Source organism: Hoplias malabaricus, chromosome 3, assembly GCF_029633855.1.
Source record: "Hoplias malabaricus isolate fHopMal1 chromosome 3, fHopMal1.hap1, whole genome shotgun sequence".
NCBI lineage: Eukaryota > Metazoa > Chordata > Actinopteri > Characiformes > Erythrinidae > Hoplias > Hoplias malabaricus.
This window is the reverse complement of record NC_089802.1, coordinates 79,612,191-79,627,305: the sequence shown is the minus strand read 5'-3', so window position 1 is coordinate 79,627,305 and position 15,115 is coordinate 79,612,191. Positions and strand designations below refer to the sequence as shown.

General features: G+C 45.2%; 1 protein-coding gene across 1 annotated transcript; it reads left to right on the top strand.

Annotated features, from left to right (window-relative positions):
* The first annotated feature begins 3,590 nt into the window (after window positions 1-3,590).
* Window positions 3,591-12,585, top strand: LOC136691186 (CD276 antigen homolog). Its single transcript, XM_066663574.1, has 7 exons — window positions 3,591-3,608; window positions 4,953-5,016; window positions 5,388-5,714; window positions 6,510-6,815; window positions 9,773-9,865; window positions 10,450-10,501; window positions 10,611-12,585. The coding sequence occupies exons 2-7, from the start codon at window positions 4,956-4,958 to the stop codon at window positions 10,651-10,653; spliced, it is 882 nt and encodes a 293-aa protein (XP_066519671.1). The 5' UTR covers window positions 3,591-3,608; window positions 4,953-4,955; the 3' UTR covers window positions 10,654-12,585.
* Window positions 12,586-15,115: the final 2,530 nt, after the last annotated feature.

Genomic DNA, 15,115 nt, shown 5'->3' with positions numbered 1-15,115 from the left:
CATTCCCAGTGTTTCCAGGTTTGAAAAACTTCACGGAGCACCGCCTGCACCAAAGGGTGATTATGTACACTTTTACATTCAGTGTCAGTGTGTATCATTGATGTATTTATTATACATCAATGATACACACTTGAGTGTTCACCAACACAAACATCACACTCAATAACATTTCAATGAAAACAGAGTGGCAAAAACAGTTTATTTTAAACACAGACATTCATTCATTCATTCATTCATTATCTGTAACCCTTATCCAGTTCAGGGTCGCGGTGGATCCAGAGTCTACCTGGAATCATTGGGCACAAGGCGGGAATACACCCTGGAGGGTGCTTTTCTCACTAAAGTCAATATTTTACACAGAATATTGTGTATAATGTGAATGTTCAGTGATACTTCTCAATGTCAACAGTGAGGAAGGTCCTCCTCCTGTATCTATTTAAACTGAAAAATATCATCCTACGCTTACGTTAATTTTGAAGACATTGTAGTGTTTTTCAAAGTTCAAGCTCAAGATTTGAACTTTCAGTTTCAGATTTTAAGGAACCGTCTACAAACTCCACTCCACAGTAAAAACAATAGTGGTGAACAGCAGAGAACAATCACTTGGTGCTTTATTATATGAAAATCATGGCTTATGAGCCATAAATAATCATAGAGCTATTTTTTAATTATTGCTTTGTGGAGGGGGAAGATATTTAAAAATAAAACAAGTAAATAAAACTCTGCAGTATATGGCATTGGTAATTAGAGTTGCTGAGCTCAATAAACAGTATTACATTAAAATAATTAGATTTATCCATATTACAAGAAGACGTTATTAAGAGTTATATTTGATCCAGTGCCACCCACATGACACGCTACACTACAGCCTTATATTTGTCAGTTTAATCATTGTTGGCCCGTGGTGATTGATTTTTGAGAATAAAATTTCAATAGCTTTTGAAGCAACATCACTGCAAACCAAGTTATATTTGATCAAGTGCCTCCCACATGACGCACTACATTTCTTATAAATTTAACCATTACTTGCCTGTGGGGATGGGTCGTTGGAATACATTTCAATTGATTAATAATATAACACAACACTTAAATATGTTTTATTGAAATAAGTAAATCCTGTACAACACACTACAGTTTGGTTTAGATTTTCACTTCATTGTGGTCTTCAGATATTTTTTAATCATTTCAATAGTTTTTTAGTAATTGAACACAGCTAAGGGCGAAACAGTGGCACAGCAGGTAGGTGTCGCAGTCACACAGCTCCTGGGGCCTGGAGGTTGTGGGTTCGATTCCTGCTCCGGGTGACTGTCTGTGTGAAGTGTGGTGTGTTCTCCCTGTGTCTGCGTGGGTTTCCTCCAGGTGACTGTCTGTGAGGAGTGTGGTGTGTTCTCCCTGTGTCCGCGTGGGTTTCCTCCGGGTGACTGCCTGTGAGGAGTGTGGTGTGTTCTCTCTGTGTCTGCGTTGGTTTCCTCCGGGTGACTGCCTGTGAGGAGTGTGGTGTTTTCTCCCTGTGTCGGCGTGGGTTTCCTCCGGGTGACTGTCTGTGAGGAGTGTGGTGTGTTCTCCCTGTGTCTGCGTGGGTTTCCTCCGGGTGACTGTCTGTGAGGAGTGTGGTGTGTTCTCTCTGTGTCTGCGTGGGTTTCCTCCGGGTGACTGTGAGGAGTGTGGTGTGTTCTCCCTGTGTCTGCGTGGGTTTCCTCCGGGTGCTCCGGTTTCCTCCCACAGTCCAAAAACACGTTGGTAGGTGGATTTGCGACTCAAAAGTGTGAGTGTGTGTGTGTGTGTGTGTTGCCCTGTGAAGGACTGGCGCCCCCTCCAGGGTGTGTTCTCTGGAGGTAGGCTCTGGACCCACCGCGACCCTGAACTGGATAAGGGTTACAGATAATGAATGAATGAATACAGCTACAAAAGTGGTTCTATTTAATCAAGCTTCTCTTCTACAACAAACTACATCTTGAATGTGGGCTGATTTAACTTTCACTACATTGTGGTAGAAATGTATTTCTGTTTATTTGAACAGCTTATAAACGATCCTTTATAAGACTATAAATCAGTTTGTATTATATAAAGTATGTCCTATAGAATAACTGCAGCTCTTAGATTGGTATTTTTAACTTTAACTTCTTTGTGGTGGTCAGTTTTTGTTCAATAATCTAAAGGGCTTTGAAACGTAATACTACAAAAGGTATATCTCAAAGTCTCTGGTGCCTAAACTTTTACACAGTGCTGTATAACACCATTTTTACTTTTTTTTTTTTTTTTTTTTTTTTGACTGAGGTAGACCTTCAGCTTACTGACATTGACTCTTCTCTATTTTATGAAACCATTTTTCAGAATTACATGCGGCACTCACATAAGACAAGAGGATCAGACAATAATATGAATGTATCAGTATGACTTTAAAAATGTGCACACACAAAATATATACCTATGATAAATATTATACATTTGAAAATATAATTGAAAAATATTTAAAATAATAAACTGCCGTAATTTATCCATCATCTTCACTGAAATATAGATCTGATACTGAATTAATTTCTTCTTTTTGGGTGAACAGCGTGTGTTAAATTCCTCATGACTGGTTTAAACAGAATAACTACCTCCATCTACACGGATAAAATCAGCTGTAAAAAACACACTTTGCAGGTGCTCCAAGTGTTTAAAAGTGTAAAGGTCAGACAGGAAAAGCATAATTGTTTTATGTGAAGGTTCATGTTTAAATTTACAGACTTTTGTAGATAAAGCTCCTGTCGCTGAGAGCTACAGACATTAAGAGCTGCACATGCGCATTCCGAATCGGAAATAACTGCTTTCACTCCCAGCACTTCACCTTTGGTTTTCCGTTTTTTTACAGAATATTGGTTTATAATATCATTTAAAAAATTGCATTTCTTTCCCTTTTGTTGATCTCGGTTATTATTACATCACACTAGTCTTCACTTCCCGAATTCCCGCTTCTGTTCAGTAGGTGGCGGTAATGCAGCTTCAGTCCTCAGTCTGAAGGAAGAAAAGGTACTGTAATGTACTTCCTGTTTCTATCTAACCGCAGTGGTTACAAAGTAAAAGTGAAACGGTGGCTCTTTGTCCTTTTTAACGACGGTTCGGAATTTATACGTTACCTGGATATTTCCATCCACTGTTTTAGGAAATAGTTGCATCTCAACGACACCGATAAAATTGCTATTGGGACTCTGATAAAGCTGGTTTCATATTCACATTTTCGTTTTATTCTCTTCATTAACTCTCAAACGGTGCCTGCTAATGGGGCAGTACTTTAAAACAGATGTTTTTGGATCCAACACAAGTCATAGATTGTCTTGGAAAATGCGAATATGGAAAACAAATGTACCGAACTGTAATAAGATTCTAATATAAACTTGGACTCTTTAAGGGTCTCCTTTAGTCCGATACAGAGGAGATCAACACTACAATTCCGACATCGTTTTAACAAATATATATTCATGACTCTTTCTACTGTGGTGTAAAGGCCGTTGACTTTCTGAGGACTTTTCAGATTTCTACTACGTGTTTTTTTTAACTCGGCGGGAAAAAGAAGGCGTTTTAATCAGTTTCTGCTCTTCAGTCCGAGGACCGTCTCTGTCTCTGTAAGTAACCCACTCTCAGTCACACTTTACAGATATTATTGGCCTTTACTCGCTGTTTAGACGCGAATACAAACTTCAAATTTAAAATGAGGGCGGCACGGTGGCGCAGCGGGTAATGTCGCACACCTCAGGGACTTGGAGGTTGTGGGTTCGATTCCCGCTCCGGGTGACTGTCTGTGAGGAGTGTGGTGTGTTCTCTCTGTGTCTGCGTGGGTTTCCTCCGGGTGACTGTTTGTGAGTGTGGTGTGTTCTCTCTGTGTCTGCGTGGGTTTCCTCCGGGTGACAGTCTGTGAGGAGTGTGGTGTGTTCTCCTTGTGTCTGCATTGGACCCACCGTGTGTGTGTGGTGTGTTCTCCCTGTGTCTGCGTGGGTTTCCTCCGGGTGACTGTCTGTGAGGAGTGTGGTGTGTTCTCTCTGTGTCTGAGTGGGTTTCCTCCGGGTGACTGTTTGTGAGTGTGGTGTGTTCTCTCTGTGTCTGCGTGGGTTTCCTCCGGGTGACAGTCTGTGAGGAGTGTGGTGTGTTCTCCTTGTGTCTGCATTGGACCCACCGTGTGTGTGTGGTGTGTTCTCCCTGTGTCTGCGTGGGTTTCCTTCGGGTGACTGTCTGTGAGGAGTGTGGTGTGTTCTCTCTGTGTCTGAGTGGGTTTCCTCCGGGTGACTGTTTGTGAGTGTGGTGTGTTCTCTCTGTGTCTGCGTGGGTTTCCTCCGGGTGACAGTCTGTGAGGAGTGTGGTGTGTTCTCCTTGTGTCTGCATTGGACCCACCGTGTGTGTGTGGTGTGTTCTCCTTGTGTCTGCATTGGACCCACCGTGTGTGTGGGGTGTGTTCTCTCTGTGTCTGAGTGGGTTTCCTCCGGGTGACTGTCTGTGAGGAGTGTGGTGTGTTCTCTCTGTGTCTGCGTGGGTTTCCTCCGGGTGACAGTCTGTGAGGAGTGTGGTGTGTTCTCCTTGTGTCTGCATTGGACCCACCGTGACCCTGAACTGGATAAGCAGATGATGGATGATTACTTATAGATTTAGAGCAGTTCAATCTTTGGGCGACGGGGCAAAGCACTGCCAAAATGTAAAGGGAGGAATTCTTTTCTCTCACTTTATCACAGTATTAATCAAGTGATGCCAGCTTTGTCCCACCTCTAAATATCTCTAAATACAGTCCTGACACTTTTTGGTTTGCCTCAAATGCTTGAAATGGAATAAAACTGAAACTTCAGCGTGTTCTGTTTGGAATCTCTGTGGACAAATAATGAGTTAAAATAACATAAATAACATGAATAAACAAATCTGTGAAGATAACTGCTGACTGTTTTCTAAATAAAACCCTGTTGTTGTGTGTGTGATTCTCTCAGGACATGGCTGTGAAGATCGTCCTGATCCTCCTCCTGTTCTCTGTTTCTCTGGGACACGCTCAGAGTGAGTTTCTCTGATTCTGTTGTTCACCAATGATGTTATTAATGTGAAATCATCATAAATGTAGAGAGTCATTTGTCTTAATCAGTGTGAGAGAATTATAAGGGGTTTTTCTGGACAGTTTTCTTCTTTTGAAGTTAATTTATTTAGAAGGAAATTATCACCTCGTGGAATAAGACAATTTCACTAAAGATAAAATCACTCAAAACAAGGAAATCTGTCAAGAAAGGAATATATTTATAAATATATATTTAATATTTCAGTGTATTAATGACTAGATATTCCCAGGACACGTGAATTAGTGGGCAGTTTTTGCACCAGAACATTGCTTACCCACAGGTTATAAATATAATCATTTTATATGATTTACAAAGAGTATCTGGACATGGAGTGTCAGTCTGCTGTTGGAGTCGTTGGAGAGAACACCAAGATCCCCTGCACTTTCAAGTTTCTATCTGTATATAGTTATGCTACAATCTATGAAGCAATTATTAAAAAGAAAGGACAGAAAAATCCTGTTGTATATATTAATTATTCAAACAATGAAGTTCAAGGAGATACTCGAGTTAAACTTCCTTCTAGAACTGATCCGTCTCTGCTCTTCACCAACACCACCGTCTCTGATGAGGGAGAGTATGAATACCAGCTCTACACCAACCGTGGTGCGATAAGAGACAGAGGATTCAACCTCAGTGTCACAGGTGAGTGCTGCCCTTCTTCAGTGAAAGCCCTTGTTAATGAAGCTCTGTGGGGCTGGGGCTGAAGAGCAGGGCTCTGTAAGAAATCATTTCTTAATCAGTGACACCATCTTAAATCTAAATGTGTCCTGAACTGAGGGGCGTTAATCAGGAGTGTGTTCCTCTCTTCACTGCAGTAACACTCCCTGCTCTAATGGGAGGACTTTACTCTAGGGATTAGAACATAGCTGTGAGGATCTGATGGAGTTCAGCCTCATCATCATCAGTGAGGGTCAGGGGCTGGTGTTGGGGATTAGTTCTGAAACACAGTGTGGATCACACATTAGTCCCTGGTCTCCTGTGTTTACAGAAGGGGCACTAGCTACAACCAGCCGCCCGTTAAACCCACACCTGCAGATGATTAGTGTGTATCAGTGTAAACACCGTAACCACATTCACTTAACCCCTTCACGTCTGTACATCACCTGCTCCCTTCTTTAAACTGACGCTGAGGAAAACCGAGGGGTACAGGAAGATATTTTAAATGCAGTGGACAGAAGTGACGTCTTCGTTTATCAAACGTGAGACATGAGCTCTACACTTTTGGAGGAGAACTCTATAAATTCTGCTCCATCAGCTCAGTGCACTCACTGTTATTGTTATAATTCTATAAAGTGCAGCTCATGGGAGAATTCAAACTGCTCTGTCGTCCCTGAAGGAGCCAAAAGGGGTCATGTTTAAAATCTCTGACACCTCCAGGCCACTAGGTGTCAGTATCACTGCTGTTCCTTTAACATTGTGTGTGTTGTCTGTTTTCAGCGAAGTATGACCCACCAGTCATTAATTCAGTTCCTGAAGAGATCAAAGTCGGAGACGGAGTTGTACTGTACTGCAGCACTAGCGGTGGATATCCAGCAGGGGGCATTCACTGGTTCAACAGCACTGGAGCCAACTGGACAGAGAGAGCCACACTGGAGATAACGGAGAGAGACGACAGACTGCTGACAATGTCCAGTAAACTGAACCTTACTGTCACTGACCTGAGTCTGGAGTCCTTCAGGTGTGTCGTTCTCAACAGCAGCTTCAGTGAAGTAGGAGAGACCAGCTTCACGCTGCGGAGGATCGGTAACTGCTTCATTATTTACATTAACACCTTCTCCACACCAGCCCACATTAGTGAGGTTCACATGAGGGGGTCCAGGAGAGGCACGGGGCTCTGGGGGGTGGTGTAGAGGGGCTGTTAGTGGGACACAGGTGTGACGCTCAGTAACGTGTTGATGGCATCAAATTCAAACTTAAACAAACCTTTCACTTTCAAACTTTAAAATATTGTCTTTATACAGTTTTATGTAAAATATAAGATTTAAATTATTTGCATATTTCTTTCTATTTCCATCCATCCATTATCCACCGCTTATCCGGGTCCGGGTCGCGGGGGAAGCAGTCGGAGCAAAGAAACCCAGACCTCCCTCTCCACAGCCACTGCCTCCAGCTCCTCCGGGGGTATACCGAGGCGTTCCCAGGCCAGTCGAGACATGTAGTCTCTCCAGCGTGTTCTTGGTCTGCTCCAGGGTCTCCGCCCCGTTGGACATGCCCGGAACACCTCTCCAGGAAGGCGTCCAGGAGGCATCTGAACCAGATGCCCGAACCACCTCAACTGGCTCCTCTCGACGTGGAGGAGCAGCGACTCCAATCCGAGTCTCTCCCGGATGTCCGAGCTCTTAACCCTGTCTCTAAGGGAGAGTCCAGACATCCTGCGGAGAAAACTCATTTCAGCCGCTTGTACCCGCGATCTCGTTCTTTCGGTCACTACCCAAAGCTCATGACCATAGGTGAGGGTCGGGACGTAGATTGAACGGTAAATCGAGAGCTTTGCTTTTCTGCTCAGCTCTCTCTTCACCACAACGGACTGGTACAGAGCCCGCATTACTGCTGACGCTGCACCGATCCGCCTGTCAATCTCACGCTCAATCTTTCCCTCACTCGTGAACAAGACTCCGAGGTATTTAAACTCCTCCACTTGAGGCAGGATCTCACTTCCAACCTGGAGAGAGCACTCCACCCTTTTCCGACTGGGTACCATGGACTCGGACTTGGATGTGCTGATCCTCATCCCTACCGCTTCACACTCGGCTGCAAACTGGTCCAGCTCGATGAAGCCAACAAGACCACATCATCTGCAAAAAGCAGACATGGAATCCTGAGACCACCAAACTGGACACCCTCCGCCACTTGGCTACGGCGAGAAATTCTGTCCATAAAAATTGTGAACAGAACCGGTGACAACGGGCAGCCCTGACGGAGTGCAACTCCGACTGGAAACCAGTCGGACTTACTGCCAGCCATGCGAACCAGACTCCTGCTCTGTTTGTACAGGGACTGGATAGCTCGTAACAAAGAGCCCAGTACCCCATACTCCCTCAGCACCCCCCACAGAATACCCCGAGGGACACGGTCGAATGCCTTCTCCAGATCCACAAAACACATGTAGACTGGTTGAGCAAACTCCCATGCACGCTCCAGGATCCTAGCGAGGGTAAAGAGCTGGTCCTGTGTTCCACGACCGGGGCGGAATCCGCATTGTTCCTCCTGGATCTGAGGTTCAACTATCAGTCGGACTCTCTTCTCCAGTACCCCCGCATAGACCTTACCGGGGAGGGTGAGGAGTGTGATCCCCCTATAGTTGGAACACACCCTCCGGTCCCCCTTTTTAAAAAGGGGAATCACCACCCCAGTCTGCCAGTCCAGAGTTACTGCCCCCTATGTCCACGCGATGTTGCAAAGACGTGTCAACCAGGCCAGCCCCACAACATCCAGAGCCTTGAGGAACCCGGGGTGAACCTCATCCACCCCCGGGGCCCCACCACCAAGGAGTTTCCCTACCACCTTGGCCACTTCAGCCCCAGTGATAGACGAGCCCCCGCCGGGGTCCCCAAGCTCTGCTTCCTCTGCGGAAGATGTGCTGGTGGGATTGAGAAGATCCTCGAAGTATTCCTTCCACAGTGTGGTGACGTCCCCAGTCGAGGTCATCCATATACAGTGTTGGTGGAAAACTGCTTTCCCCTCCTGAGTCGCCTGACGGTTTGCCAGAAACTTCTCGGAGCCGACCGAAAGTCGTTTTCCATGTTCTCCCCGAACTCCTCCCACACCCGAGTTTTTGCCTCAGCGAGTGCCGAGGCTGTGAGCCGCTTGGCTCCTCGGTACCTGTCGGCTGCCTCTGGAGTCCCCTGAGCCAACCAGGCTCGATAGGACTCTTTCTTCAGGTTGACAGCCCCCCTCACCCGGGGTGTCCACCACCGAGTGCGGGGATTGCCACCCCGACAGGCACCGACAACCTTGCAGCCACAGCTCCGTTCATCCGCCTCAACAATGGAGGTCCGGAACATGGCCCACTCGGACTCAATGTCACCAGCCTCCCCCGGGATGCAGTCGAAGCTCTGCCGGATGTGGGAGTTGAAGATCTTTCTGACAGGTTCCTCTGCCAAACGTTCCCAGCAAACCCCCAGCACACGTTTGGGCCTGCCAGGTCTGTCCGGCATCCTCCCCCGCCATCTGATCCAACTCACCACAAGGTGGTGATCAGTTGACAGCTCAGCGCCTCTCTTCACCCGAGTGTCCAGAACATATGGCCACAGGTCAGATGATACGACTATAAAGTCGATCATTGAAATGCAGCCTAGGGTATCCTGATGCCAGGTGTACTTGTGGACACCCTTATGTTCGAACATGGTGTTCGTAATGGACAAACTGTGACGGGCACAGAAATCCAATAACTGAACACCACTCGGGTTTTTTCTATTTACATTTTGTAAATATTCCTTTTTGGGAAACTGCTGTTATACAATTATTCAGTATGGTTTTATTTCATTGTCACATAATAAACACTGGTTTATAGGATGATATTAATAACAGGGTTTATTCCTGTGGTACAGTGGAAGTATTTGGATGGGAATAAAATCACTGAGGTACTCTAGGAATATTTACATTAACCCACCTCCTCCTGTAAAATGAATTCTGTCAGGGCTCTCTGCCCTAAAGAAGACATTTGATCAAATCTCATGATTGTTTTTATGATTTTTCAGGTGGTCCACATCCTGCGCTGGTTGTAGCTTTAGTTCTAGTTCCAGTCTTAATCCTGATGCTGATCATCATCTGGTGCCGCAGACGCAGAAAGAGTGAGTATCAGCAGCTCTCAGGAACACCAGTGCTCTAGGACCATGAGGACGCCTACTGTCAGAACTGACCCCTACACTGGGAAGCACGGGCTGTTCCTCGGTGTGTTCCTGAGGGTTCTCATGTTCTGTGTGAGACGCAGAGTGAGAAATATGAGAAATGTCGTTTTAAAGGAGATATATTCTCCCCTGTATCCACAGTGGAATACAGCTGTGGGTTTTAATTAAAGCCCCAGGGGGCACCAGTGAGGAAGGAATCTGACAGTGGACACAGGGTTTAAAACTCCGGCAGCAGTCAGTGAGTGTACAACTACAGACCTGTGTGGAGCTGGAGAATGGACAGTGAGTGTAGAAAGGAAGAGCTGGTTTTAATGTTATGTCTGATTGGTGTATAGTGTCAGTGGAGCGTTTATTTGGGGGGTAGGTATGTTGTGAGATGATGAGGGGAACACCCTCCTCTGTCCCTCGTCTGTTCTCTGGCCAATGTCCTGTCCACTTTCCATAGTTAAACCATAGCAGATTTATTTTAGAGTGGTTTATTTTCACTGAAATCCCCCTGACCCTGAGCTCTGTGTCCTTTTCTCCAGGGGCTTCTCGTGAACCTGCTGCTGTAAGATATTTTTGTCCTGTTTCAAACAGGTCAGTTCTGCTGCTGTTATATTAAGCTATATCTGGAGATCTCTCTCTCTCTTTTATTTTTATTCCTGTGGTGGATGGAGGTCTAATGAAGCTTTACTATTGTCCACAGGGGCTTGTCTGAAGATGAACAGAAGGAGAACGAGAATGTCTGATGAAAACACAGATTTCTGCTGTATTCCAGCGCCACTCTCTCTGGAGCACACAGCCATTGCCTGTACATGAGAGAGAGCGTGAGAGTGAGCGGGAGAGGGTACAAGAAAGAACACGAGCGAGAGAGTGGGCAAGATAAAACAAGGGAGCGGGAGAGGGAACAAGAGAGAATGCAACCGAGAGAACAAGTGAGAGAGAGAGAGAGACTCCTGCGCGGTTTAACGCAGCGTCTGATTGTCTGAGCTGAACACACCGAGGGAGAAATATAAAGGATGAATGAACAAATGATAATGCAGCTTGGACCTTTTCTTCTTTGTGTTAATCTCAGTAAATAAATATAAACTGCAGTACAATCTACAGAAAATGCCACAGTGGGGATCGGTCTCCAGGAGCTGTCACTTGTTCCCGTGTCTTTTGACCAGTTCAGACTCCTGCACCGACTGATGGACTGTGAGCATCAGTGAGACGGAGCTGAAGCAGCTGCCCATGGGTCTCTGTTATAAAACACTGTGTAAATAACAGTGATGAAGTGGTTAGTGTCTCCGCTCCAGACGCAGCAGACGGGCTGCTACGACTTTTCTGTTTCCTTCTTCTGCTTCATCTTTTTAAAACCACTTCCTCCACTGTGTGGGTTCTCAATGCTCTTTAAAGAAGCGATTTTACTGATTTTCGCTTGTTATTTTTTTTATCTGTTGCAGTGCGACTCTGTGTGAACAGTCAGATCTGAATTAACGTCACTGTACATCACTCCGGCTCTGAAACTGATCTCCGGACTATGGTCCAATGTGTTTTCATTTTAATTTGAGGTGTTCGGGACGTGGGAACAGACGGTTAAAGCATTTACACTTTGTAAAAACTACTGAAAAACCCTGTGAAACTCTTTTATCCAGGCCCATTTCACTACAGTATAAAGTCTCCTTTGAACCTGTTCATTTCAGCTATTCTACAGCTCCATTAGTTACTCTTTAGGACAAAACATTGTTCAGTATTTAGGATGGTCACACATTTGTGGACAATGAAGCATGGTGGATTTTATCATTTCTGATGGGTGTGGGGGAGGGGGGATTGTTGTATTTCCCTTGTTAAATGTTTTTTGTTTGTTTGTTTAAACCATATGTACTTTTAATTGGTGGCATTTTCAGTTTCATTTTTTAAACCAAAGATCCTCAGAGGAGTGGAGTTTAGGGCTGAGGAGGAGAGAGGTATGGATTTTCCAGGTCTGGGGACAGATCCTGTTCGATTTGTGAAGAATCACTGAGTCTCTACCGTTTCACAGGGAACAGTTCTTGTTGTGACATGATCCACAGCCGTTCCACCAACAGAAGAATGGAAGCGTCATGGCTTGGGTGTACATCATCTCAGTGGTGTCCCATCTTCAGCCGAGACTGTCATCTGCATTTCTAAACAGGAGTAGAGCACATCAACTTTGTTACTGTTATGTCATTTGAGAATTGATTCCCTTCCAACTGCTGGAAACTATTAAAAAAAAGTATTAATTCTATTGATCTTATTAATATCTGCCCTGATTTTCTTTTTACTTTCAGTGTTGAAGTTAATTTAAATTTACTGGAGAGTTCCTTTTGGAGGATTACTTGGACTTTTATGACTAATTTTCACTGTTAACCTCAAAGAGTTTTAGCTTGTTTTTCTGCTGAGGACTGAGGCACCTAGAGTAGAACTAAAGCCAAACTGGAGACATCTTTATGGCATTTCCACAAATCTCTCATCTCTAAAACATCCAACACTTAAATCAATCACTTTTAATATCTGTGTAGTTTTAAATACAATCCTGTTTTCCAGAAAAGCTGTGGTGATGTGAAAAATGTAAATAAAAACAGAAAACCATGATCTGAAAATGAATTAAACTATTAACGTGTTATCAAAAAAATCTTTGCCCGTTTTGTATTTGATGCCAGGGCGGCACGGTGGTGCAGCAGGTCTCTGTCACAGCTCTAGGGTCCTGTAGCTTGTGGGTTCGAGTCCCGCTCCGGGTGACTGTCTGTGAGAACTGTGGTGTGTTCTCCCTGTGTCTGCGTGGGTTTCCTCCGGGTGACTGTCTGTGAGGAGTGTGGTGTGTTCTCCCTGTGTCTGCATGGGTTTCCTCCGGGAGACTGTCTGAGAGGAGTGTGGTGTGTTCTCTCTGTCTGCGTGGGTTTCCTCCGGGTGACTGTCTGAGAGGAGTGTGGTGTGTTCTCCCTGTGTCTGTGTGTGTTTCCTCCGAGTGACTGTCTGAGAGGAGTGTGGTGTGTTCTCTCTGTGTCTGTGTGGGTTTCCTCCGGGTGACTGTCTGTGAGGAGTGTGGTGTGTTCTCCCTGTGTCTGCGTGGGTTTCCTCCAGGTGACTGTCTGAGAGGAGTGTGGTGTGTTCTCCCTGTGTCTGCGTGGGTTTCCTCCGGGTGAATGTCTGTGAGGAGTGTGGTGTGTTCTCCCTGTGTCTGCATGAGTTTCCTCCGGGAGACTGTCTGAGAGGACTGTGGTGTGTTCTCTCTGTGTCTGCGTGGGTTTCCTCCGGGTGACTGTCTGAGAGGAGTGTGGTGTGTTCTCTCTGTGTCTGCGTGGGTTTCCTCCGGGTGACTGTCTGAGAGGAGTGTGGTGTGTTCTCCCTGTGTCTGTGTGGGTTTCCCCCGAGTGACTGTCTGAGAGGAGTGTGGTGTGTTCTCTCTGTGTCTGTGTGGGTTTCCTCCGGGTGACTGTCTGTGAGGAGTGTGGTGTGTTCTCCCTGTGTCTGCGTGGGTTTCCTCCAGGTGACTGTCTGAGAGGAGTGTGGTGTGTTCTCCCTGTGTCTGTGTGGGTTTCCTCCGGGTGACTGTCTTGAGAGGAGTGTGGTGTGTTCTCCCTGTGTCTGCGTGGGTTTCCTCCGGGTGACTGTCTGAGAGGAGTGTGGTGTGTTCTCCCTGTGTCTGCGTGTGTAAGTGACTGGGTGAGTGTGTAAAATCCTCCACAGGTGGACGACTGGGTGAGTGTGAGAGACTGTCCATAGGGGTGTGTGACTGGGTGAATGAGATCCTTTAAATAGAAGAATAATAGCTGTGTAAACACCTGTATCCCATTACACACCCAATCAGAAATCTGATGTACATTCTGCACCTGAGCTGATCTTGTTCAAGGCAACACCAGAACACACTACTGAACTGTGTTATAGAGAAAGACTGCCGTGTCTCAAGGAAATTCTGCTTCAGCTCAGAGTCTGTGAATTCCTTCAGTGCTCCTCTCTCCCACCGTCTTCACTGTGAAGTCTGACTCTATAATCAGAATGAATTCAGTCTGATTGGAGGGAGTCTTTGGATGAAACATGTCATCCAGTGTCATAACTGGAGTCATAATGTCATCAAGTGTCAAAAACTTTCATGCACCTTTATATTTGTATAAAATTCTCCTATTTAATTATTATATAAAGCTTTTAAAGGGAGCACCTCTGATTGGGGAAAAGGCAGTTATCTCTGGCTAGAGTCTTGTGGAGATTGAACTGGTGACCTTCCAGCACCAAGCTTTTATGAGGGTAAAGATCTCCAAGTCATTTTTCTAGATTTAGCAAATGCATTTGGCTCAGTGCCACATAAAAACCTTTGAATTTTTCCAGGCGCCAGATAAGGTTACTAGCCTTGTTAAAGCATAGTTTGTGGACATTCAGTTTTGATCTTGTGCAGGGGAATTTGTTAATGTCATGGTAGAGGTTAGAAATAGGTATATTTCCTGAATGTATGATTTCACCATTAGCATTTTCGATGGTGATGGAGGTAGTAATCAGGGCCTCTAAGTGGGTCATAGGTGGGGAGAGGTTGCATGTTGGTACTTGGCTTCCCCCAATCAGGGTTTACATGGACGACCTGATGACTACTGTGCCTTGCACACGGCGGTGGCTGGAGAAGTGAAATGATAATCTAAGTTTGGCACGGCTGAAAGTTAAACAGAGCAAGTCTAGAAATCTGTCAATTGTCAAAGGAAAGCTTGTATAGGAACATTTTTTGGATGGCAGGAGATATGATTCCTACAGTATTGGAGAGACCAGTGAAGAGTTTAAGTACATGGCATAGTGCAGCACTAAATGATACAGAGCAAGTGGTGGAAATAAAAGCTGAATTGGTGAAGGCTGTTAATAGCATTGATAGTTCGTGTTTGCCAGGGAAGTTGAAATTGCAGTTTTCAGGGAAGTCTGCAGTTTGGCTTACTGCCTCATATTACGTGGAAATTGATACTTTATGATTTGATCACAGAAGTAGAGAGGATGGAAAGGGTTATGAACAAGGCCATGAGGAAGTGGCTAGGGATGCTGCAGTTTTTAAGTATCGTGGCATGGTATGGGAGATAAGTACTGGAGCTACCACTCACAAGTTTAGTTAAGAATTGTGCAAAGGTGAATCGCGAGATGATTTTGACAGGATTGGTTAAAGCAGACCGCCAGTCACAAAAGCAGGAAGGAAGTGGAATTCAAAAGTGGCCGTGCAGGTAGCCAGGAGCTCATTAG

Coding starts and splice junctions, on each gene's coding strand:
- LOC136691186 (XM_066663574.1), top strand. CDS start 4,956: ATGGCTGTGAAGATCGTCCTGATCCTCCTCCTGTTCTCTGTTTCTCTG. Junction 5,017..5,387: donor TTCTCTGGGACACGCTCAGA/GTGAGTTTCTCT, acceptor TGATTTACAAAG/AGTATCTGGACATGGAGTGT. Junction 9,866..10,449: donor GTGCCGCAGACGCAGAAAGA/GTGAGTATCAGC, acceptor CCTTTTCTCCAG/GGGCTTCTCGTGAACCTGCT.